The following is a 25,801-nucleotide window of genomic DNA, read 5'->3' on the forward strand; positions in this document are numbered from 1 at the left end:
AAGATCCCACATGCCGTGGAGCAACTAAGCCCGTGCGCCACAACTATTGAAGCCCGCGCCCTAGAGCCCGTGCTCCGCAACAGGAGAAGCCACTGCAATGAGAAGCCCGTGCACTGCAACGAAGAGTAGCCCCCGCTCGCCGCAACCAGAGAAAAGCCCACACGCAGCAATGAAGACCCAAACGCAGCCAAAAAAATAAAATAAAATTAAATTAAATTAAAAAAAAAAAGAATTCCCAAATACTATTATGCCTAGGGCACAATACTATGTATATGTGGTACTGTGCTACTTTTGTACAAAAAAAAAAAGGAAAGCAAATATATATAGTCATATTTGCTTGTAATAACATAAAGAAATTTTGGAAGGATATGTAAAAATTAATAAAGATAGGAATATGGGTATAAGAACTGGACAGACAGGGGACAAGGTGGGAGAGAAACATTATTACTTTTAGGTTTTTGTTTCTGACCATGTGATTGTAGTGCTTATCCAAAAAATGGGCTAACTGAAACTTGAACCATCTGTGCCTCTAAGAGACTGAGAATGGGAGAGTTTCAGAAAATAAGGAGTGAAGTATGCCTGCAAGTAAAGAATTGAGTTAGTGTGCAAAGCTTATTTTCTTTTATCTGGGCAAAAATTAAAACACATTCCTTGGAACAGAGCTGTTGCCACCTGTTCTGCAGAGAAACTTTTCTTTTTGAGGGCTGTGGTGAATGGATGAACATACATAATAAAACTCACAAAATATTTTAAAAATATATAAAAGAAAATTAAGTTGCTGGTCAGTCTTAGTGTTTTACAGTATTTGGGAAAACAACTGTTACAGTTTTATTGCTCTGAGTAACTGACAAAGCAGAAACTATCCAGTTTTTGTGGCAAAGGCGTCACACGCAAACAAGCAAAATGAATGAAAAAGTCAAATGGTTTGCCTCATTCTCCAAGAGCCACAACTCAAGCTGAACTGTGAAAGTGGTTTAACACTATCCTAGGTGATCTTTTTTTCCCTCTTCTGGTTTATTTTTTTGTTTGTTTTATTTATAGTCTGATTTAAAACAATCAGATTCAAGTTGGTTAATTTTAGTTATGTAACAACCTGACATGATGGAGGAAAACAACCTTTAAAGGGATTGTGTCTATGGTTTGGTTCACTTAGAAATTTTATTTTCTTATAACTTAAGTGCAATAAAATGTGTTTTTTCATGTTAAAAAAAATGGGCTAAAATGTCCTTTTTTAAGTTTTTTTTTTTTTGGCTGCACCATGTGGCTTGCGGGATGTTGAACCCAGGTCACGGCAGTGACAGCCTGGAATCCTAATCACTAGGTCACCAGAGAACTCCCCTGGTGTTTTTTTGTTTTATTTATTTTTTTTAATGGTTTTTGTTTTATTTATTTATTTATTTATTTTTATCGTTGTTTTATTTTTTTTTTTAATGCACCATCTTATTTTATTTTTATTTATTTATTTTTTTAGGGTGTGCTGCGAGGTACATGCAATCTTAGTTCCCCAACCAGGGATCGAACTTGCACCCCCTGTAGTGGAAGTGTGGAGTCTTTACCACTGGACCACCAGGGAGGTTCCCCCCTGGTGTTTTTTACTTTTGTATATGGGTATATGGGAATGCAGTACCCAAGGCAGTTAGGAAGTGGCTTCAAGTCCTGCCCCTAGCTTGCTGTGTGGCCTCAGGTTAAGTCACACCCTCTCTGGGAGCCTTAGCTTCATTCTCTGTACAAGAGAAGGTCAGAATCCAAGATATCTCCTAGCTTTGAAACTCTCAGATCCTAAGTTCTGCCTCCTAACAGGAAGCCTCTCCTGATTGCCTCAGCGTACAGCAATCTCTCTCTCCTATAGGCCATGCCATGGCAAAGCTAGAAAGGCTGAACACCCTCACCATAAGACTTGCTTTCCATGGAGGACCAGTCAGTCCTGGGCCCAGATCCTCAATAGGCACGTACACCTGCATGACCAGGATGGGGAGCAGACCAGATGCCCGGTCCAAGAAGAAACTGAAGAAGCTTATCCTGGCAGAGAGGAGCCATGCATGCAAGCACCCAAGAGGACAGGCTAAAGGGATGCCGTTGCATTTCCACCCAGGGACGCACTCTAAGTCAGAGCAGTCCAGAGATGGGAGTGGCTGCCTCAAGAATGAGTGAGCTTCCTGTCCCTGGAGGGTGTGCATGATAGCTGGACAGCCACAGGTCAGGGGTGCTGCAGAGGTAATGCCAACATTAGAGGGAGTGTGGGCACTTCCAAACCCTGAAAACTATGGTCCTTGGAACTATGCTGGCCCTGAAATCACACCGATAGAACCCAGGCTGCTATGATCACTGTCTGACTCCTGGCCCCATTCTCCATTTGTCTCCAAGATCCATGTGTGGGGGGAGACGAGGGGAAGGTCCACATACCTGGGGTGGGGCACACGGAGGGGAGGGTCATCTGCCACATCTATCAAGGGCCTGCCTACCAGCGACCACCTCCTTTATCTCCTGTCCATCCCTGGGCCTAACCCCTCCTGAACCCATCAAGAGCTACTTTGGCATTTAGGAGCCCAGAGCCAGCCAGCCAGCCCTTCCTTTGTTCCCTCCCACTGAAGGCTCCAGTCCAGGTCCTTGCTGTCCCTCTCTCAGGTGCTCTCTCTCCTCTACTGCCTGCAGACACAGGGAGAGCAAGACTCAGTTTCCTTCCTTACACAGGGGAACTCCCAACCCACCTGACCAGCAGGACATACCACCTCCCCTTCAGACCTCAAGCCCATCTCACCAGGTCAACGTCAAAAGTGTCTCTGGGAGTGCGGGCAGCTTCTGGGCTGGCTCTCCTGTTAACAGCTGCATCTGGAGAACACAAAGAAAGTCACAGGCAGGTCAGAGACATCCCTGGTGAGAAGCATCCTGTCTCAGGACAGTGACAAAGGAAACATCCCCGTTGCTTTTCCTGGAGACCCATTCTCCAGGGCCTCTGGCAGCACTGGGGAAGCTCCATGGAGGGGCTGTAATTGGAAAGAAAGCTCCCTGACTATAATGGGCATGAACTCAGCCAGAAGGAAGAGAAAGGTAGCACTAGAGAGTGCTTGCCTTTGGCTCCAAACCCCAAGCACAGCTCTCTCCATCTTGGGGCTACCACCAAGGCAAAGCATGGACAATCCTAACACCGTTTACTGCTCACTGATTTCTCTGCATAGTGAGAGCTCCGTGATACTCTTCTGACCTGCACACTGTTTTTATTAAATCTAAATCTCTCATGCTTCGGAATAAAATAACTCCTTTCTCTGCCACTTCCCGGTTACAACACCCAAGGCAAGCTGTTTAAACCCTATGCAGGTCATTTCCTGTACATGGGGTAACAGTCTCCACCTAGGCGGAGAAGGCATAAGTCCATGCTCACTCTAGTACTGCACTTTTATAAGCCCACGTCCACTGTCTCCAAGGGCAGGAGTGAGCAAGGTCTCCATCACTGGCACCTACCTGAGAGCTCTCAGATTCTGTAGCCTCCCTCCCCTTACCCAGTAAGGGCATCCTCACACCAGCTGACCAGACCTCAGAGTCCAGCCTAGAGATTTTGTCAAAGAGCCATTAAAGCCTCCCCACCCTGGAGACCCTCTAGTGTACCCCCTGTGTCTCTTGGAACCCCCCTGATATCTCCAGCTCCTATAAAGGTGCTGCAACTCCTGGATTTGTATTACAGAGCCAAGCACTGTCTCATTCCTCAGCTATGTAATGTGCCCCACCCAACCTTGTCTCCCAGTTGGACTGGACAACTCCAGGTCAGGAACTGGTGTGCTGTCTCCATACTTCCCAAGTGCCCAGTACAAGGCAGGGCCCATAAAGGTTGGCAGCTGGTCCAGATGGCGGGCCATCCCAGGGGAAAAAGGTCTCCTCCACTGAGCCCTAGCATGGTTCTGGGTAAGCACCCAACCACAGGGGATGGGGGAGTGGTTTTCAGCTCCTCTGCCCATACCTCATGTTCAAGTTAACTTCTCTGTTGCTGGACACAGGTGGCTTAAGAGAACCTCCTAAAGTGGTTGGTCCCTCTGGGGCTAAAATGATACAGGGTCTGGTTCTCAGCTTTGTCGTTTCTTAACTTCCTCTAGGGTCACAAGATCGCAGCTAATCCATAGGACCTTGTTAATCAGTCAAACGTGACCCCTCTGGGTGGCTTCAGCCTCGTGTCAGTGCCTCCTCTCCCCCAGATTTATCCTGCACCCTGTAACCTATGATGTGATCAAACCCAAGAGACAATAAAAACCCCAGTTTCCTTTCCTGTCATACGGAACTGATCTTCTCTACCCCGCCTTTCCCAAGGGACAGTGGCAAGGCCCAAGCCCTTAAACGATAAACAGGCCAGCCATGAGGGTGGCTTACCTGTGCCCTGGGTGATACAAGAGGCGAGATCCTGCAGGCGCACCTTGAATTCGTCGAAGCTGTCCGTGCGCACAGCAGCTCGCAGGCTCTGGGGCTCCTCCTGGCGCAGCTGGTGGAGTGCCTCACGCAGGAAGCCGTGCATGTCCAGCACCTCCTGGTCGGAAGCATAGAGCTTCATCCTCTGCACAAGCATGCTGCCCGTACGGATGCGCTGCAGCACAGCATCCAGGCGGCCCAGTTGGCCTGCTATCTCTTCGTAATCACGCTGGTACCGTGCATTCACCCCCTCCAGCAGTTGACGCTCCAGCTCCAGCACGTGCTCCACCACCTGGCGCACGCGCGCGCGGATCAGCTCCTCGATGTCCGCGCGCACGCGGCCCAGCTGGCTGATGGCCGAGGTCATTTGCGCCTGCGCCGCGCCAAAGGCGCGGTCCTGCTCCTGCAGGTCCTGGGTCATGACGTCCAGCTCCTCCTGCCGCTGCTGGATCTCCGTCCTGATGTCGCACTTGAGCTCGCTGTGGCCCCTATCCAGGAGCGCACACGAGCAGCACAGCGGCTTGGAGCAGCCTCGGCAGTAGATGCTGCGGACACATAGGGCTGGCCTGATTTAGGGCTCGCCTGCTTTTTTTCTCTTTATATTTGTTATTAAATTCCTCTTCAAAAATTACAAAACTTTGAATCATGGTATGTTTCTACGTTCGTGCTTTTCTCAATTCAGTGTTTGTGGTTATGGTGATAGTATCCAAACCACCAATAAAACGTATTAGAACATCAAAAGTTACTAAAGTAATAATAGCTAGCCTCTATCCGTGAAACAATGCGAAGACGTACAACAAGAAAGTTAATCATCTCTTCCCAGCCTTTCCGAATTTCCTTTCCCCACCTCACCTCGGAGGCAACTAGGTGAGCACCCTGGGTGCATCCTTCACACCTCTCTCTATTCAAACAGCTTTACATAGATATGCAGATTATGGGGCTGCTAGCAGAATTCTAAAGACTTGATACATTTCATTCCACTTAATCCTCCGTAGAGTTTCTTAAGGGAGAATTACTGTTATCCTCATTTCACAGATAAAGAAACCAAGACATTCAGAGTTTAAATAATTGGCTCAAATATCTACAACACTTTTGGGCAGGTTGATGTTCTTAAAAAAAAAAATAAGAGCATGCTAAACCTTTGTAACTTCCTCCTTTAATTGAACTTTTGTTCAGGACACTCCTCTAGGTCTACAAGTATGGATCTGCTGTATTCTCGTTAATAGCTTCTTTACATTCCAGATGGACCACACTGATTCATTCATCCTGTTAATGGACATTCCAGTGATTTCCTGTTTGTGCATTTCTCCCCAATATGCACAATGCTTTCTGTAGCCTAATGCATGCATCCTTTTGTTTCTATGAAATACATTACAAAATAATAGGATTGCTAGATCAAAGAGTATGTACATTTTTATCTATTTAATATATTTCAGCCAGCAGACACTTCCATAGCATTTACTATGTGTCAGACCCTATTATGAGCATTTGACAAATATCAACTCATTTAATCCTTCTAACAATCCTATGGAGTGGGGATTATTATTATCCCTATTTTAAGGATGGGGAAACTGAGCAAGAGGTACAATAACTTGTCCAAGGTCACACAATTAGTAAGCGGTAGAGTCCAGGTGCAAATTGTAGTAGGCAGAATAATGGCCCCCATCTAAGTACTAATTCCTGGAACCTGAATATGGTACCTTACATAAAAGAGACTTGACAGGTGTGATTACATTAAGGATCTTGAGATGGGGAGATTATCCTGGATTATCTGGGTAGACCCAATGTAAGCACAAGAGTCCTCATAAAGGAAAGAGGCAGGAGGCAGGAGAGTGAGAGAAGGGAGAGGTGATGATGGAAGTAGAGGTCACAGTGACACTACCCTGCTGGCTTTGAAGACGGAAGGGGATCATGAAATACAGAACGCAGGCAGCCTCTAGAAGCTGGAAAAGGCAAGACAATGGATTCTCCTCAAGAGCCTCCAGAAGGAACACAACCCTACTGACGTCTTGATTTTAGCTCAATGAGACCCATTTCAGACTTCTGACCTCCAGAGGTACAAAACGATATATCTCTAATGGTTTAGGTCCCTAAATTGGTGGTAAATGTTACAGCAGCAACAGGAAACTAATATAAAAACCCAAGCAGCCTGGCTCAGAGTCCATGCTCTGAAACACTGCAGTGCTGCTTCTTCAAATATTACCAGGAAAAATATTAGTTACTTCCCTAGAAATACTGCTGTAATTTACTCTCACCAGGAATGAAAATAATAAGTTAGCCCACCTGAGGCCAGGAGAAAGGATTTTAGCTGGGGCCACTTTGGCTTGAATTACTGAGATCAACTTGTCCCAGAGAGCCTGCTGGCCGACCCAATTCTAAAATCTTGAAACCAGGTACTAGTCCCTCAGCTTTGCCAGCTCTCAACCTTCTCAAGTCACCCAAGGTGGTAAGGTCCCAGGGCTTGACCCTCCTGCTCAAACACAAGAGACTTATGCCACGCTAGCAAAGCTTTTCTGGAGACAGAAAAGTGTGTGGAAAGTGGGATGGGGGTTGCCACTGGGTCATGAGCCTGGAGCTCCTCCAGCCTCAGGAAATCGGACCCACATCACCCAGAGGCAGGGCCAGTGGCTGTGGTAAGTGGCAGGTGGAACAGAGAAAAAAGCTGGGCAGATGTGGATCTGACCTCAGCTCTGTGCCCTTCCTTGGCAGGTCATTTAACCTCTCTGCACCTCAGTTTTCTTACCTGTAAAATAGGGATAATTCCTACCTCATATGGGAGTGCTGGAGAGGATCAAATGAGGTAAGCCCTACATGAATGTTTTTTTAAAAGACTATGATTATAATTGCCTGAAATATTAGTGCTCCCTAATTAGACACTACTAATGAGAAATGTTAAGCAATTATGAAAGGAATGAATAACTCTACAGAGGGCAATTTGGCAGTATTCATCAAAATTACAAATGTATTTATCCTTTGACCCAGCACTCTCCCTTCTAGATATCTTTTCTGCAGCTCTATCTCCATACATAAAAAATAACATTTGTACAACGTAACACAGTCCATAATAGCAAAGAATAGAAACAACCTAAGTGCCCATCACTAGGCAATGACTTACATAAATTACAATGCACCTGTACAATGGAGTACTATGCAGCTGAAAAAAACTGAGAAAGTTCATTATATGGAAAAATCTCTCTGGCAAAATAAGGATGATAATAGGAGTATTAGGAGGATTCGATGAGTTAATATATATAAAAGGTTAGAACAGTGACTACCATATAATGTGTTCAATTATGACAATGTATATTTTAAGTAAAAAAATCAAGGCGTAGAAGTGTATTATAGGGGACCTCTCCTGGTGGCGCAGTGGTTAAGAATCTGCCTGCCAAAGCAGGGGACACGGATTCGATCCCTGGGCCGGGAAGATCCCACATGCCGTGGAGCAACTGAGCCTGGGCGCCACAACTACTGAGCCTGCGTGCCACAACTACTAAAGCCCGTGCGCCCTAGAGCCCGCACACCACAACTACTGAAGCCTGTGTGCCTAGAGCCCATTCCCGCAACAAGAGAAGCCACCGCAATGAGATGCCCGCACACCACAATGAAGAGTAGCCCCCGCTCGTCGCAACTAGAGAAAGCCCGCGTGCAGCAACGAAGACCCAACGCAGCCAAAAAAACACAAAAGTGCATTATAGGATGCTGCTTTTTGTGTAAGAATGGAAAAAAATAAGAATATATTCATATTTGATTGCATTTGAATAAAGAAACCTTGAAAGGATACAAATTAATAAAAGTATTTACAGGATGGGGCAGGGAAGAGGTGGAGTGAGGCATTTCACTGTATGCCTTTTAGGTTGCTCTCGCGTTTGAACCTTGTGAATGTATTGATATTACCTATGTTTTTAATTAAAGAACAGAATTCTAATAGATGTGGGCAATTAGATAGGCTATAGAAATAAAGGGAGAACTAGAACCAGTTGTCATTTTCCTAGCTTTGGACCCATGGGAGAGGGGCTGAGACCGAGGTGAGTGACCCTTCTTTAGAAAGAGTGTTCCAGGCCTGGGAAGGGGACCCCTAGGGTGGCCTGGCTGGAGGGAGAGCAAGACTTGCTGGGGGGACCACAGTCTCTGCTGGGTCCTCTTCTTAAGCCCCTTCTGCCCCAAATGGGGTCTCCCCAGGGAAACCAGCCACCCCTGCCCCTCTGGATGGAAGGAGACAATTGGCTTCAGGTCTCTATTGAGGGGCCTACATCAGACGCCCTGGGGTCCAAAGCCCCCAACTTTCTGATAAGACTGAGATGCAAACCCTGAATCAGAATGACCCATTGTGGGCCTGCCACCCAAGACCAAGGATGACCTCCTTGGCCTATGGTTCCTTCACCCTCATTCAAAGGACACTTACTGAGCACCCACTGTGTGCTTGGCACTTTTGGGGGAGACAGAGGTGAGGTGGGCGCCTACCCACAAGGAGCTCCATGACAAGGACCCAGACTTAACACAGACAGAGAGGTGTAGCTCTGGAAAGCAAAAGGGCACTTATTTGCTTCTGGAACACTCGAAAGAATGAACTAAAACACCACAGAATCAATAAGAAGTTGCTCAGCAAAGTGGCTGGATTATACCAGAATTAAGAGAAGAAAACAGCTTAATTCTATTCCAGCAGAGCAAATGAAAAGACATATGGAAAAATTTTCCATGTTCTCATTCACAACAGCAATTTTAAAAATGCTAAAAAAAAAAATACCTAAAAAAAAAAAATACCTAAAAAAAAAAAAATACCTAGACATAATCCTAGCAAGAAATACACAGAACTTATATGGAGTAAATGACAAAAACCCACTAAGAGAGAAAGTCTAAAAACAGAAAATTGTATCAAGGTCCCGACTGGAGAGACTAAATAGTATAATATTAATTTTCCTCAAGTTAATATAAAGGTTTAAAGCAACGTGAGCCAAATTAAGAGTGAGATTTTAAAACTTAACCAACTGATTCTAAATTTCACATGATGAAAAAAAAGAAAAAAAGAAAAAAGAATAAATTTCACATGAAGTAGAGTAAACAGATCAAACAGCGAAGAAATTGTTTGAAAAATCAGTGTAAGGAAGGGGATTTTCTCTGCCACTGACAACATTATAGAGCTACCATTATTAAAAGTGTATATACTAGTCTAATAGTCAAGAGAATAATCAGCACAACAGACCAGATAGTCCCGAAAGAGGCCCTGGCACCTATCAGAATGTAATATTTTATATAATAAAGAAATGTCCAAACTAATGGACATTAAAGGATTTTCAACAATTAGATCATGAAAACTGGCTACGGGGGGGGGAATAAATCAAGTTAGAGCTTTGCTTCATACACTACACCAAGATATATTTTTTGTTTTGTTTTGTTTTTTGGTTTTTTTTGCGGTACGCGGGCTTCTCACGGTTGTGGCCCCTCCCGTTGCGGAGCACAGGCTCCGGACGCGCAGGCTCAGCGGCCATGGCTCACGGGGCCCAGCCGCTCCGCGGCATGTGGGATCTTCCCGGACCGGGGCACGAACCCGCGTCCCCCGCATCGGCAGGCGGACTCTCAACCACTGCGCCACCAGGGAAGCCCCACCAAGATATATTTTTGATGAATCAGAGTTAAATATGAAAAATAACACCATGGAGATATAATAGTTGACTATTTACTCTCATGACGGTAAAGACCTTATAACCACTGAAGACGTGGAAGAAATCATACTATTAACAGGTGCAGCTGCATGAAAATTCAAAACTAGTTTTTGGAAAGACGTTCATGACCTCCTATTACAAGAAAAGCGCACTTTGTAACGCTAAGTGTTGTTCATTCTGTTTTAGATGATTACAGAGACAGCAGGAAGGAAAGGAAAACGTCTAGACTGATAGTAGTTACCTCTTTCTCTTCCTCCCTCCCCCTTTTTACTTATTGAGATTTTCCAAAAGTTTCCATAATCAATTCTAAACAAACGAGTTTGGACTTTAAATAGGAGGCAATGGGGAACGGTAAAAGAACATCCCCTCTAGGAATTACAGCAAGCTCTTTCTCTTCTGCCTTGTGATATATTGTTTTGTTTATCCCTTTATGACTGTTCAGCGAATTGACTGCATGATTAATATTTTAGTAGAAACCCCAACATGTTTACTGGGTTCTCGGTCTTCCCATCCAAAAGCTGCCTGTGTCTAAACCACCATCCCAGAGGCCACGTGACAGCAGACAGGATATGGGGTTCTGGAGGCAGCCCGACCTAGGCCTGAATCTGAGCTCTTCCACAATTCCTAGCTATGAGGCCTTGAGTAAATTACTTTCTCTCTCTGAGTCTTCATTTCCCCATCTATACAATGGGCATAAGGATGCTCTCTCATAGACTGTTACAAAGACAAGGGGCTGGTGTATGTGAAGTGACCAGCACAGTGCCAGATACACATTGGACATTCTGGAGCTGTGAAAGAAGAGGGGGCATTAACCACATATGTACACGTGGCAGGGGAGAGCCCTGCTGCTGGTGGGTGAGCCTCTCAACCTCAGGCAGTAAGGAAACATCACCACTGAGTGTGGTCTCTGCGCTGTTCCCTTCCCAGTAGGGACATGCCGCCCTAGACCAGCCACACTTCCCAGTAGGACCAGAGCAGCATGGCACTTCTGCTGTACTAGGAAACAGGGTAACTCAGAATGCAGGAAGCAAAAATCCTATGAAAACAGGACTAGTGGAGGAGAGATGGCCCCAGAGCAAAACTCCAGGGCAGGGCCTGGCTTGCCTGAATGGTGACGGAAAAACTCTCCACTTCACTGCCCCCATCTCAACAAGGGTTGATGGGAGCTCTCACTTTGGTGGAGTATGGAAAGGAGTAGCCTCCTTTGGAAATTCAAATTAGCTAGAGGGTAATTAAAGGGATCCGTCAGTCATTTACACAGTAGTATGGATGCATTTAATGAGGCTGGTTTCCTGCCATCTCCAGGGTGACACAGTTGAGGAAATAAGATTTCTGAAACCAGGAGAGGAGATGAGTAATTGTAGAGACTGGGATGCTCAAAGAGAGTGAAAGCATTATTCCTGTTGATCTCCCCTCCTCCAACTATTCATTAATTGAGAAGGTGGTGACAGAGATAGGAAAACCTGCCGCCTCAGAGAGGAAGATAACAGAAGTTAAGAGAAGCAGCAAAGAGGGGCTTCCCTGGTGGCGCAGTGGTTAAGAATCCGCCTGCCAATGCAGGGGACACGGGTTCGAGCCCTGGTCCAGGAAGATCCCACATGTCGCGGAGCAACTAAGTCCGTGCACCACAACTACTGAGCCTGCACTCTAGAGACCACGAGCCACAACTACTGAGCCCACGCGCCGCAGCTACTGAAGCCTGCACACCTAGAGCCTGTGCTCCTCAACAAGAAAAGCCACCAGTGAGAAGCCCGCGCACCACAACGAAGAGTAGCCCCCGCTCGCCGCAGCTAAAGCCCACGAGCAGCAACGAAGACCCAACACAAACAAAAGTAAAAAAATAAATTAAAAAAAAAAAAAGAGAAGCAGCAAAGAAAGAGGAGAGGAGGAAGCCTTGTCTATTTCACACTATGGTCTTATGCTGGTCCCACACCCAAGAAAGAAGAGAAAGTTTGTAGTTTTTCTTCCCCACTCTTTTCTATGTAGGTCTCTGCTTTCAAGACTGGCACATCCATGCTGGACAGTGTTCTGCTGGGCCACGTCACTCATTCAGTAGGTAGCAGGTGCACTGCTGCATGGGTGCCCTGCCCCTCCTGCCCTCTCTATGGCAGTGAATGGCACTACTGTTCAAAGGTCACTCAAGCCAAAGATCAAGGGGAATTCCAGATTCCTCCCCTCTTCGACTGCTTCAACAATAACTCATTATTAAGTCTTGTTAAGGTCTACCTTCGTTTACTTAAAAAAAATTACTGAGTACCAGCTAGGTACACGTATGGGGCTAGAATGCAGAGATGATTAAGGTAGAATTCTGGTTCCTAAATCTGTCACATCAGTTCCCATTGATACTGCCTTTGTTCTTGCCCCAATTATGGCTTATCTCCTTTAGCACTGTCCCCTAATAGGCCTCCTTGCCTCTGGTCTCTCCAATCAACCTTTCCCAGTGTCACCACATGGTATTTCTAAAATGTGATCATCTGTGAATTCCCTGGCAGTCCAGTGGTTAGGACTCCGTGCTTTCACTGCCAAGGGCCCTGGTCTGATCCCTGGTCGGGGAACTGAGATCCTACAAGCCGCGTGGAGCAGCCAAAAAAAAAAAAAAAAAAAAGTTATCACCATACACTGAGGTGACTGCAATGATGCCCCTTGGAAGTACAGTCAGAAGAGAATCAAGTGCAAGAAATATCTTAAATAACACATAAGTAATATGTTAATGAAGGCGATTCAATTTTTGAACAAAGATCACTTGGGCAAATTCACTGAGTTTTATAATAATGCACTATAATTATATAGTATTGGATGTTAGTGAACAAGAACACAATTTGGATTTACATGCCAGTAAATGTTGCAAGAGGACAAGGCAAAGTTTACATACAGTGGTTACTTATTAATCTGATTAAGCTATTTCATTTAAATCCAACCTAATTTCAATAAATAAAATGGCAAAAGAGATGGAAATAGCTGAAACAATCAATTAACTAAAGCCATGAATAAGAAAAATGCTATTGGATATTAAGGTAACATTAACGTAATACTGTATTAAATAACATATGGTATAAACAGACAGCTCTTCTATTTAGTTGTACCTATCTCAAAATACCTCCCCAACTCTAACAGCTTTGGCAGAACAAATCCAAACTGTAAAACATGCCAAAGCGGGCTTCCCTGGTGGCGCAGTGGCTGAGAATCTGCCTGCCAATTCAGGGGACACGGGTTCGATCCTTGGTCCAGGAAGATCCCACACGTCGTGGAGCAACTAAGCCCATGTGCCACAACTACTGAGCCTGTGCTCTAGAGCCCGTGAGCCACAACTAGTGAGCCCGCGTGCCACAACTACTCAAGCCTGTGCGCCTAGAGCCCGTGCTCCACAACAAGAGAAGTCACCGCAATGAGAAGCTCACGCACTGCAACGAAGAGTAGCCCCTGCTCGCCGCCAACTAGAGAAAGCCCGCGCACAGCAACGAAGACCCAACACAGCCAAAAATAAAGAAATTAAATAAATAAATTTATTTTAAAATAAAAAGCCAAAGCAGGCATTTGTTACAAAATTCAATGACTAGAAAAATTAATCATTAAATGTTAATAGAATCTGGTGACATAGGAAACAAGTTTGTGTCCTTATGTGACACAAACAATATTGATATTCTCCAGAAGTACTTTTATTAAAATAGGTATAAAATGATTTTATGTAGCTCTGAGAGTATACTGTGGTTCTGATCTTTGTTACTCATTCAATACTCACTAAATATTTAAGTTTCCCCCAAACTGTGGTAATACTCTTAAGATTACTAATAAGAAAAAAAATAAAATCAGAAATTAAAAACTGTAATACTAATGGTAATAGAGCAAGAGGAAAATGAGAAGGAAAGGAAGAGGAAGAAAGAGGAGGAGGGGTTATGTAAGAAAATTTCACTGAAATAAACAGAATTTTTAAACTAAAGGAGCAAGCCGGGTTTCAGAATAATTTGATACAATACGCTCCACACCAAGACAGCTTGGTTAAATTGATAAACTTAAGGAATGAAAAATATCTTTAGGCATTGAGACAGAAAAAGCAAATAAATTTGGCCTCAGGCCTCTCCTGGTAGACGTTTGATGCTGTAAGATAATACAGCAAAGTCTACAAAGCTCTAAAGGAAAGACCGTGATCAGGTATATTACACCCAGCCAAGATATCATGCAAGCATAACTGACAGACATTCTCAACACCACTCTAGGAATTCAGAACACAGAAGTCCTTCTTGAGAAAAACTGCTAATTGACAGCATCCGTCCAACCAAGAGCTGAATCAAAACAAAGAATCCATGAAAAGTGGTGTTAAAGTGAAAGGACCAGTGCTGTGCATTAGAGCCATTGTGACATGGAACCAAGACTACAAACATGGGAGTGGACCATCCTGATATTTCACGGCAAAGACTTTGTTACTGTCTAAAATGGATTCATTTCATTAAAAACAAACTATAATGACTCCAGCCTCTTGATGCCTTAGTCATTTTTTTGCTTAATCTTAGAGAGGTCTTTTAGGAAATGTTTTAGGATGAAGAAATATTTCTTTGAAGTTTAGCGAGTCTAACTTTACTTTAGTATCTTTTTCTTTCATCAAAGTCAAGGAAAATTAAATTTAACATTGCTTAAATAGCATGCTTCCTTTGAATAAGCTAATTGTAAGGGAAGATACACTCTGAGCTTGAAACAAGTAACTTGTAGAATCCTTTTTTTTGCAACTCGGCCAGGTTGTTAGTTGAAAACTACCTGTATGTGGAGGCCGGCAGCACCAGGACAGACTCTGCAGAGCGCAGTCAGGAAATCCTGCGTCCTGTCCTGGCCCTGGCTCAGACAAGATCTCCTGTTTGGGGATGAGCTCCCATTAATGTTTGGGCCTCTTGCAACAATTCTCTCTTCCTCAATAATCTTATAGGAGGGTCTGGGAAGTAAGGTAATAGCACAGGAAAAAACATCTCAAAAGACAGGAAAGTGCTTTATTGTGTTAAGAAGAGGTCAGATCCAACCAGAAGAGCCCATTCTCTGACCATATTGGAAAAGGTTTCAGTTTCCTATTGAAAGGCGCTGCCCAGGTACCAAGGGATCGGGAAGCGTCACTCAAGGCTGGTTTCAAGCCTGTCCCCTGCACTCTGGTTCCTGCCACCACTGCGTGATGTCCACCTCTGCCCTGAACCCTCCCCTGGGCTGCCCAGGATGCCTCTCCCCACCTGTTGCCAATCATTCCAACTTCTGGTCTTGGGATCTCTTTTCCCAGTTTATGATCTCATCATACGTCTCAAACTTGAATAACAGGTCTTTCATTTTCCCCACTCAACTGTAACTAAAGCTCTTCCCGCTACAAGTTTTGATGGTCCTGGATTAATTCCCCTACCCCATCCAGCCAAGCTTTGGGATCTGACACCCCAACATGGGTCTCAGCTCCATCAATAGTCCTAAACCCCCATTACCCTTGGCTGCAAGGCACTCCCGAGCGTTCCCCAGCACATGTGATGAAAAGGCTGGCAGCCACCTTGACCTCCAGGTCAGGCAGGCCATGGCCGTGTGACACTCTGGCCTTCTCCCCATGCTGCCACCTCTGCATTCTTGCAGGCCTCACCCCCACCTGCACCATGGCTCAGCCTCCTAATGTGGCTCCCTTTCCCCAGGTCCAGATTCTTTGCTTCAGTGCCGCTTGGGTCATATATCCAACAGTAAGGTGGTAAATCTCAAATTCTTTACGGAATAGGGTAAAATGTAAATAAGCATGCAGCCAAAGAAAAAAAATCCTGGTCTCCTTGCTCCTAAACTTGCCCAGTTCAGTCAAAGTACCAGAGTGCATAACTGAACACACATGGGATGTCAGCCGTCTGGCAAGGGAAAATATGAGGGAGAGGATGGTGTCTTATCACACTGTCCTAAGGGCTACTATTAGCACAGAGTAACGATGGTGAGCAGGCTTCCTTGAAGCACTTTGCAGCCTTGATTGTTAACTGCAGATCTGGTTCCTCCACCAGACTGTGACCTCAGAGGGCCAGGGCTGTATCTGTTTGTATTTATACCCTAGCACCTAGCAGAGGGCTTGCTACATAGTAGGAATGTGGGCTGAAAGAATGGACTCCACAGGTGTGGTGATCAAATGCCAATGGCCCCAGGGAGGACACTCCCAGGCTGAGTTTGAAAGTTTAAAGCCACTTCTGATGCTGCTCCCCACTGTGAGCCCTAAGTCAGCTCAATGTCAAAGGATGGAACGGTTTATTACTGACTTGTAACTTGCAGGAAGTTGTGGGTTATTTATGACACTGAGGTTTTGTTTAGAAGAAACAAGTTGAGTTTTTCCAGTAACCACCGGTAGATTGTGAAACAACTGTGAATTGTGACTGTGTGTGTACAATTTTTAAGCAATACTGTCAGGTTTTTGAAACCATCTACCATGCTCAAGGGAAAAGAATCCTGTCCTCTTGCTGGCTGGACCTCCTTGCCCCTTGTACCTTGCCGACTGTGGAGAAATCCACTCCCCACACTAGAGGTGAAGCACTCTGTAAGCTACCACCGGCTGGGGCTCTGGGAGAGGCCCCATCCTCACTGCAGGGTAGGAGATGTAAACTGTGGTTTATACAGTTGCTGCCAGCCCCTATCAGCTACTAAGACTGTGCAGTCTAGATGTCCACATTTACATGTGAGCAGACAACACAGAACTACAGGACCTATAAAGAGAATCAGCAGGCAAAATGGGGACCAAACTGATCCCTGGCTCACACTGAAAAAAAGGGTAATATAGTAAACATAAACCTTCTAAAAATTATAAGTTTGTTTTTCAGGGAGATTTAAGAACATACACTGAGAAAACAAGAACAGGCTGACAAGAAAAAGCATCCTGAGAACACTGACCTTGTTTGGCAATTAAAAAAACATGATTGCAATTGTTGCAGCACCATGGATGGACCTAGAGACTGTCATACTGAGTGAAATAAGTCAGGCAGAGAAAGATAAGTATCATATGATCTCACTTATATGTGGAATCTAAAAAAATGATACAAATGAACTTATTTACAAAGTAGAAACAGAGTCACAGATGTAAAACACAAACTTAAGGGTTATGGGGGAAAGTGGGGGAAGGGTTACAGGGGAAAGTGGGGGAGGAGGGATAAATAGGGAGATTGGGATTGACATATACACAGTACAATATGTAAAACAGATAACTAATAAGGACCTCCTGTATAGCACAGGGAACTCTACTCAATACTCTGTAATGACCTGTATGGGAAAAGAATCTAAAAAAGAGTGGATATATGTATATGTATAACTGATTCACTTTGCTGTACAGCAGAAACTAACACAACATTGTAAATCAACTACACTCCAATAAAAAGTTCATTTAAAAAAAGCCACACACACACAAAAACAATAGTTATAAAAAGAAAAAATAAGCAAATGAACAGAAATCAATATACAAAAAAGTAGAAGATAATTTCTTTGAGCTGAAGAAAGACTTGAATTTTCAGTTCAACAATGTCAGAGAGGATTACTGAAAAAAGAAAAGACCTATAGCTTGATCAATCATTTGCAAGAATAAAGAAAAATTATATAAACATCCTTAGCAAACAAAAACAGATTACCCACGGGGCAAAATAATTAGATAATAATTAAATTTCTCATCTGCAGCACTGGAGGCCACAAATTTATGAAGCAATGTGTATATGCTCCAAGATGAAAGATTTGTGATTGTGACCTCAGAATTTTTACACCTAGCTAAACTTTCCTTTAAATGTGACAGCAGAGAACTCCCTGGCGGTCCAGTGGTTAGGACTCCACGCTCTCACTGCTGAGGGTCCAGGTTTGATCCCTAGTCAGGGAACTAAAATCCCACAAGCTGCGTGGCATGGCCAAAAATAAAAATAAAAAATAAATTAAAAAATAAATGTGACAGCAAATGAAGGACATGCAAGTTAAGACAATCAAGATTCCAGAAAGTAAACTCTGAAAAGCAACCAAAAAAAATTACTTGAAGTATTCCAGCCAAACGGGAAATTAATAACATTAAATAATTGAAGAGGAAGATATGTTATAGAAAAAATTACTGTGAGCAATGAAACTAATTAAAATCTAAGATTATAGATACCAAGTGGGTTATAATGTGACGATGACACTTAATAACTGTCAAAAAAGGATGCTTAGAATAGAAAAGACAAAATTTGGTAATATCTAGAACTAAAATTTCATGTTATTTCAATTATATCTGAATGTGGGAAGAGAAAGAGGGGAGAACAAAAAGTATGCTAAAAGTTTTATCTTATCTGGAAGAACAGTTGTAATCTACTCTTGATGGTGAGAGATACAGACACACACACACACACACATGCGCGAGCACGCGTTCTAATATGTTTGTTAAAAACTTAAACCAGAATAGAAAGGGGAGAGATATATATGATATATCTCTACAAAGAATACACATTTAAAAAAAATCCTAGGAATATGCTAGTCCACAGAATATGGTCCAAGGCCCCAAAGAAAACATCAGTATAGTCCCAGATATAACTCAAATACTAGGTGACCATACTGTAGAAATTAACATCAAATATTTAAATCAAACATCACAAGCCACTTGAAAATTTTAGAAAACTCCCTCCCCCAAACTCTTCTATCAAAGAAAAAATGTTTAAGAAGAGAAAAGACTGAAAGTATAGATATTTGAGAAATGACTTACTATGATTACGCTACATCAAAGTTATGGGATGCAGCCAATGTCATACTCACAGGAGAATGTATTAAACAATAAGGATAACAAATAAATGAATTAAATGTTCAGTTAGATGATGAATAATGAGAGACAAGTAGAAGAGAGAAAATAATGATGATAAAAACAAAATGATTAATTAGAAAAAAGGAAAACATTAATATCAGTAAGCCATAAAAGGAAAGACCAAAAAGCTAGTGCTTTGAAAAGATCACTAAAATAACCACAAATATACAACATTAGAAATAAGAAAGGGGGCACAATTACAGGTATAGAGGAGATTTTTAAATTATAAAAGATAACTCAGGATGAACTAGAAAACATTCCAAACAATCTGATTCAAGATCCAAAAAAAAAGGGGAAAAAACCCTACTCTTCAAAAAAGGTACCTGTATCAGATAGTTTTTCAAGAAACTTCTATAAGCTTGAATTGCTATGTTCTTTAAACTAGTCTACAGCAGAGAAATTCTCAGAGTAGCATTTTAACATTTATTGAGTATTTAATAGGTGCCAGGCACTATGCTAAGTAATTTATACATATCATCACGTTCAAAAAAGCTTGCAAACTCATTGAAAGAGTTGTCTTATCAAATGAATAAGAAAACTTGCCAAGGAAATCATACATATTCATAAAATTTGATCACATTTATAAAAATAGATAATAGCCTAAATAATAGGCTGAACAGTACTAAATGGAATCTAGCTAGAAATTAAAATAATAGTATATCATGACCAAATAGACTTTTTCCTCCCAGGACTTAAAGAATGGTTCAACATAAAGAAACCTATTGATATAATTCATCATACTGAAAGGTGAAAGGACATCTTCAGAGTCCAAAAGAACACCTATTCCTGAGTTAAAAATAAAACAAAATAACAGCAACAACAAAACTCTAAGAAAACTAGAAGTGGGAGGCAACTTTCTTAATGTGATTTTTAAAAGTCACCTAAGGAAATCAATAATAAGCATCATACTAAATAAGAAACTTTCTCATGAAAGATAGGTACAAGACAAAGTTGCCTTTTCTAACCACTGCTTCACATTATTCAATACTGTCCTGGCAGTTCTGGCCAATCCAATGAAACAAAGCTACAAAGAGGTAATATGTATAAATACTGGAAAGAAAAAAGTTTCATTATTTGTAGGTGATATGACTGTTTACCTAGAAAATCCAAAACATCAACTGAAAATCTTACAAGAATAAAAGAGCCCAATGAGATGGCTAGATGTAATATAAATATACATAAATTAATAGCATTAGTGAATGTTAATGATAACCAGTTAGAAATTATAATGGAAAAAGATTCCATTCATAATATTATTACATATTATAAAGTTAACTATAATTTAAAAGTTCAAGATGTTTGTGAATAAAACTATAAAACCCAAAGATATAACCAGAGATGAGGACAATTCTTCCAAGATTTAATGTCATCTCTGTCAAAATCTCAATGAATATGTAACTTCTGAAACTGCATGAATTGTAAGAGCAAAAGCAACTGTACAAATTATCAAAGTAAAATTATTTTTGAAAAAGAATGGGAATTCACCCTATCAAATAAAAAGCTACAGAACTCCTTACAGTAGTAAGGATTAGCATAAGAATAGTTTGGTGCAGAACAGAGATTTACAAACATATTCATGACTACATGGACATTTAGTACAAGATTAAAAGGGCATTTCAGATCAAAGCAAGAGTGGAGTATTCATAAGCTACAAGGATATATTGTACAACATGGGGAATATAGCCAATATTTTATAATAACTATAAATGAAGTATAACCTTTAAAAATTGTGAATAACTATATTATACACCTGTAACAAAATATTGTACATCAACTACACTTCGATTTTAAAAAATGGGAAAAAACAAACAAAAAGAGTGAATTATTCAATAAAAGTTGTTGAGAGAACTGGCTTTCCATTTGGAGAGAAATGCAAAGCAAGGGTTCTTACCTTATACCACACACAAAAATAAATTCCATGGGAATGAAAATTTTTACTATAAAAACAAATTATTAAAATAGAGTATAAGTAAATACTTTCAACATTGGCATAGGAAAAATCTTTCCTAGGATGATCAAAGCCAGATACCATAAAGGAAGAGATTGAGGGATTGGACTACATAGCACTAAAAACTTAAAACACAACACCTCATATTGAATGAATGACCAAGGTCAACACAGGAAAAATATCTGCACTATAACAAGCTCTTACAATTAAAGACTAATTCCTAAAAGTAAACAAACAAACAAGCAAAGGACCTCAGGAGGCAATTTACAAATGAAGAAGCTCAATGGCCAAAAAACATATGAAAAGCCACTGGACCTCAACCTTAACAATAAACAAAGAAATCCAAATTCAAACAATAGTATCGGCTGTGGAGGAATCTGGTAGTACAGGTGGTAAATCTCCAAGCAGGAAGTAAGCAAGCCACAGTCAGTTTAGCAGGAATGGAGCTCTGTCTGAGTGTGCCCCCAACGGGCAAAGAATACTTTCACTTTGCAAGCAGATCCCCAAGAATCTTATACAAGCTATCTATGCAGGGCGAGGGAGGATTAAAAGTTCACGTAGGTATGCTACCTTTTTGCTTAAAGGGGGAAAAATAAGACCTGTAAGACTATATACTCCTACCTGTGTGTATATTCACAAACTCTGGAAACATTCAAAACTGGTAACCATGGTTAAACGCGGATGGGGGAGGGAGAAGTGGTGGGTGTTAGGCAGATGGGGGACAGAGTGGAATGGAGACTTTGTTCTCTCTATAAATTTTGTTTGTAATTGTTTGCACCACATAAATGTATTATCTATCCAAAAAATCCTGAATTAAAATCCTGTGCTGTTTAGTAAAAATCATTAATATTGGACATGACATTTTTTTTTCTCATACAGACACTCCCAGGAAGTGCATTGTTCCGGTTTTGACTTTTCAGACAGAAACTAACTACCCACATCTCATCCTAGAATCCAGCTATACTGAGACTCCATGGCAATGCTTCTGGAAAATTCCACTATAAGACTTTCTAAAGGGCAGTTTGGCAACATGTATCGAAATGTAAAACTTTCATAACCCTTCACCTAGAAATGGCATTTCTAAAAATTTATCCTGAAGAAATGACTGGATATGGGTGAAAAGATGTTTCTGCAGCATTATTTCTTATAAGGGGAAATTGGAAACTACTGCTATCCATCCATTCGCACGGGACAGCATAAATTGCGGTCATCGCTATCGATGCTGCTGGTCTGTGGACCTTATTTTGAGTTGCAAGACGTTAGAAGCTCCTTGACCCACGTTCCCGGCTGTGAGACTTTGGATCTCTGCTCCCCGCAGCCTCTACCTCGCTCTTAGAAGCTTTATCCCACCCTGGGCAGGCCTGCTTACCTGGTCAGCATAGGGTCGCGGTGGTTAGGGTTGGAACAGAAGATGTTGTTGGACTTGCGCGTGCCATCCAGAAACTCCCGCGCCGACTGGCTGCGGAGTTCCGCCAGTGGCCGGGCCTCGTGCTTGAGGAACCACTGGTGCGCCTCGATGCACTTGGCACAGAGGAGCTGCTCGCACTCGAAGCACCAGTAGTCGGCCGGCTCTTTGCAGCGGGTGCAAAGAGCCTGCGCGTCCACGATTTGCCGGTACACATGCAGGCGCCGCTGCAAGCTTTCGAAGAAGACGTTGTCCAAGGCCTGCGCATCAGGGCCTGGGGGCCAGGGCGCCTGGCAGATGGGGCACTGCCTGCCTGGCTCCTCCAGGCATCCTGAACACAGCGTGTGCAGACAAGGCAGCAGCTTGGGGCACTTGGCTTCTGCCCGGCAGCCCTGGCAGTGCAAGAACTGGAACTCTTCCTCCGTGGCTTGCTGGGGGATCAGAGAGGGAGGTGAGATCTGAAGTCCCAGGAGTCCCCACCCAATGGACACCCGCCCCTATGGCTGGAGGCTCAGAGTGGGACTTCCTATGCCATACCAGGCTGTCATTGGATGATGCAAAACCCAGGCTTATCAGTACCCCAATCCTCCACTTACTCAGGCCTTCCCACTCTCACTCCACAATTTACTGAGCATCTACTTCTCCTAAGACACAGTACTAGGCCCTGAGATAAAAGGATGTATAGGACAAATCCCTGCCTTCAAGGAACTTAAGTTTAAAAATGAGATTCATTAAGTGTACATCACACAACCGCACATAAAGCGCTTAATACACTTTGATACTTCCTCAGAAAGTTAAACATAGAACTACCATATGATCCAGCAATTCCACACCTAGCTATATACCCAAAAGAACTGGAAACAAGTACCCAGATCCTTGGACACTCATTATTCTGTACACAGCATTATTCACAATAGCCAAAAGGTGGAAACGACCCCAGTGTCCATCAACAGATGAATGGATAAACAAAATGTGGTATATACACACAATGGAATATCATTCAGCCTTAAAAAGGATATTCTGACACATGCTACAACATGAATGAACCTTGAAGACATTATGCTAAGTAAGATCACGCAGAGACAAAGGGGCAAATATTGTAGGGATCCACTTATAGGAAATATCTAGACTAGGCAAATTCACAGAGAAAGTAGATTAGAGGTTACCAGCCACTGGGGGAAGAGGGGAATGAGGAGCTATTGCTTAAAGGGTACAGACTTTGTTTGGATAAAAAAATTCTGTAAATAGACAGCGGTGAGGGCTACACAACATTGTGAACGTCTTTAATGCCACTGAATTGTGTACACTTAGAAATGGAGAAAACATACATAATATATACATTTGATAACATTTTACCACCAAAAAAGTGCTTAATACGGTACCTGGCCCATGAGAAATATTCATAAATCTTAACTAGTATTGTTAATATTATTCTCAGGTGTAAATGCAAATAATGAAAGTTACTGCAATATGGTGTTATTTGTACTTTCATGAAGGACAGTAAAAAGGGCCTGGAAGAACATAGAGCAACTGATCTAAGTAGTTCCTTTGGGGGTCGGGGGTGGCTAGGGAGTTTGTGCAGGAGAAGACTAATAAACCCCTAATAAACCCCTTGGGGATGGGGGTTAGGGGAGCAGGGTGCTCCAAGAAAAGGATCCAAGAAGCTTCCTAAAGGTGAGACCACGGGAACTCTGAGGCCTTAGCCAAGGCAAGACACCTCTCTCCCACTTTCTGATCTGGGAACTAGGGTTCTTGTTTTTCCACACCTGGGACATGTTGGGGGTTCCCAGGCCAGTGCAATATGGCTACTACTCTCCCTAACAGGTGGTCCTTCGTCTGAGGCAGGGGACGTCTGAGGCAGGGGATAAGAGGCGTGGGGGCGGAAGAGCCCGGTCCGGGGTGTCACTGACCCTCAGCATCTTACCCCTCTGCTCGTGGAGAATCGCAGCCCAGAGAGGCCCCCCCCCACTAACTTATCCTCGTCCCATTTTCTACTTTCCGTGACCGCTACCCCAAACCGAGAAGGTCAGGACCTCATGCCTGGTCTTCCTTCTTTATGTCACTCTTTAAGGTGCTTGGCCAAGTTCCCCTGTCCCTCCCCACATCTCCCCCAACCAAAATCAACAAAGCCTGAACCCCATCTCCCCAAACGCAGTACTAGTACCTCTGTGGGGCTGTGGCTGGGCTCGTGGCCTTCGGAGAGGGACTCCGGGAGAGGCATGGTGGGGGCGTGGGGCAGTGCGGGGTCCTGCTGGGGCCCCGGAGATCCGGCGGGTTTAGCCTCCTGCTGCATGGAATCCAGTGCAGTTTCGATTCTCGGTTTTGATGCTGAAGGGCGGGAGAAGCTGAACCAGAGGCTTGCGCCTGACGTCTGAGCTCCCGAAGCGTCCGAAAGGGGAGGGGCCCCCAAGCGTCCGCCTCCCGAGAGGAAGTGAGACACTAGCTGTGGGCGGTTCTAGGGGCGGAGAAGTCGACTGTGGGTTCTGAAGACTCGCCTCGAGCAGGGAGGAGGGAGAGGGAGGAGAGGAGTAGCCGCACAGCTGGACAGTGTCAGAGCTGACCAGGAAGGAGGCAGCCCCCGCCCTCGGTTTTGAAACATTCATTCATCTCACACTGGCACAGCTTTGTGCCAGCCCTCAACTGGGAGCCGGAGACGCAGAGGTGAGCCACACGTGGCTCCTACTTTGGAAGAACCCCAGGTCTAATGGAGGAGCAGGCCCCCAAAAGGAGATTTTCACACAGTATTGAGACTGGCTGGAAAGGAGATCCCTCAGCTGGGACATGAAGGAATGGTGGGAATTCGCCAGGGATTCAGAAATTGGAGGGACACTTTAAGCAGAGAGAACAGCACATGCAAAGGCATGGAGGTTTGAAACAGGAGAGGTTGTTTAGAAACTAGTTTTGAGAAAAAACAACTAGTTTTCAGTTTCAGTTTTGGTTATTTTCAGATTTAAGAGGGGACCCATGAGTAATGTTGACCCAGGAGTGCACTGGGGCAAGGTGATAGCTAAGCAGATGGACAAGTACTGTGGGCGATAGAGAGTCGGTGAAGGGTTTGGAAACGAGGAACAACATGATCTGTAGTGTATATTGGGACAGTCATTCTGACAACCTAGGGGCAGGTGGCCTGGTCTAGGATAGTGGCCATGGGATGTGGGGAGAGACCAGTGTCAGAGACACTAGGAGGACACTGAGTGGAGATGAGGGGAACAAGATGATGCCTTGTGTGACAGTTGGAAGGGCTGGTGAATCTGAGGCAGTAGGGAGTGGGGAGGGAATGGGAAGAGCTGGTGGGCAGGTATGAGAAGAGTGAGGAGAGATGCAGTGGTTAAGAATCCTCCTGCCAATGCAGGGGACAGGGGTTCGAGCCCTGGTCTGGGAACATCCCACATGCCACGGAGCAGCTAAGCCCATGTGCCACAACTACTAAAGCCCGCGCCTAGAGCCTGTGCTCTGGAACAAGAGAAGCCACCGCAATGAGAAGCTGGCGCACCGCAACGAAGAGTAGCCCCCGCTCACCGCAACTAGAGAAAGCCCGTGCACAGCAACAAAGACCCAACGCAGCCAAAAATAAATAAATAAATTTATTTATTTAAAAAAAAAAAAATGAGAAGAGA

General features: G+C 43.6%; 1 protein-coding gene across 1 annotated transcript in view; it reads right to left on the reverse strand.

Moving 5' to 3' along the window:
* The window catches only part of PML (PML nuclear body scaffold), a 44,722-nt gene extending 20,156 nt beyond the window's left edge, over window positions 1-24,566 (reverse strand). The window contains 4 exon segments of the mRNA XM_022579998.3: window positions 2,759-2,829; window positions 4,357-4,937; window positions 22,149-22,615; window positions 24,349-24,566. Coding sequence (XP_022435706.2) covers window positions 2,759-2,829; window positions 4,357-4,937; window positions 22,149-22,615; window positions 24,349-24,477 — 1,248 coding nt within the window. The 5' untranslated portion in view covers window positions 24,478-24,566.
* Between the last annotated feature and the right edge of the window lie 1,235 nt (window positions 24,567-25,801).

Source organism: Delphinapterus leucas, chromosome 2, assembly GCF_059928025.1.
Source record: "Delphinapterus leucas isolate spDelLeu-1000000601 "Yukka" chromosome 2, BTC_Dleu_Yukka2, whole genome shotgun sequence".
Classification (NCBI taxonomy): domain Eukaryota; kingdom Metazoa; phylum Chordata; class Mammalia; order Artiodactyla; family Monodontidae; genus Delphinapterus; species Delphinapterus leucas.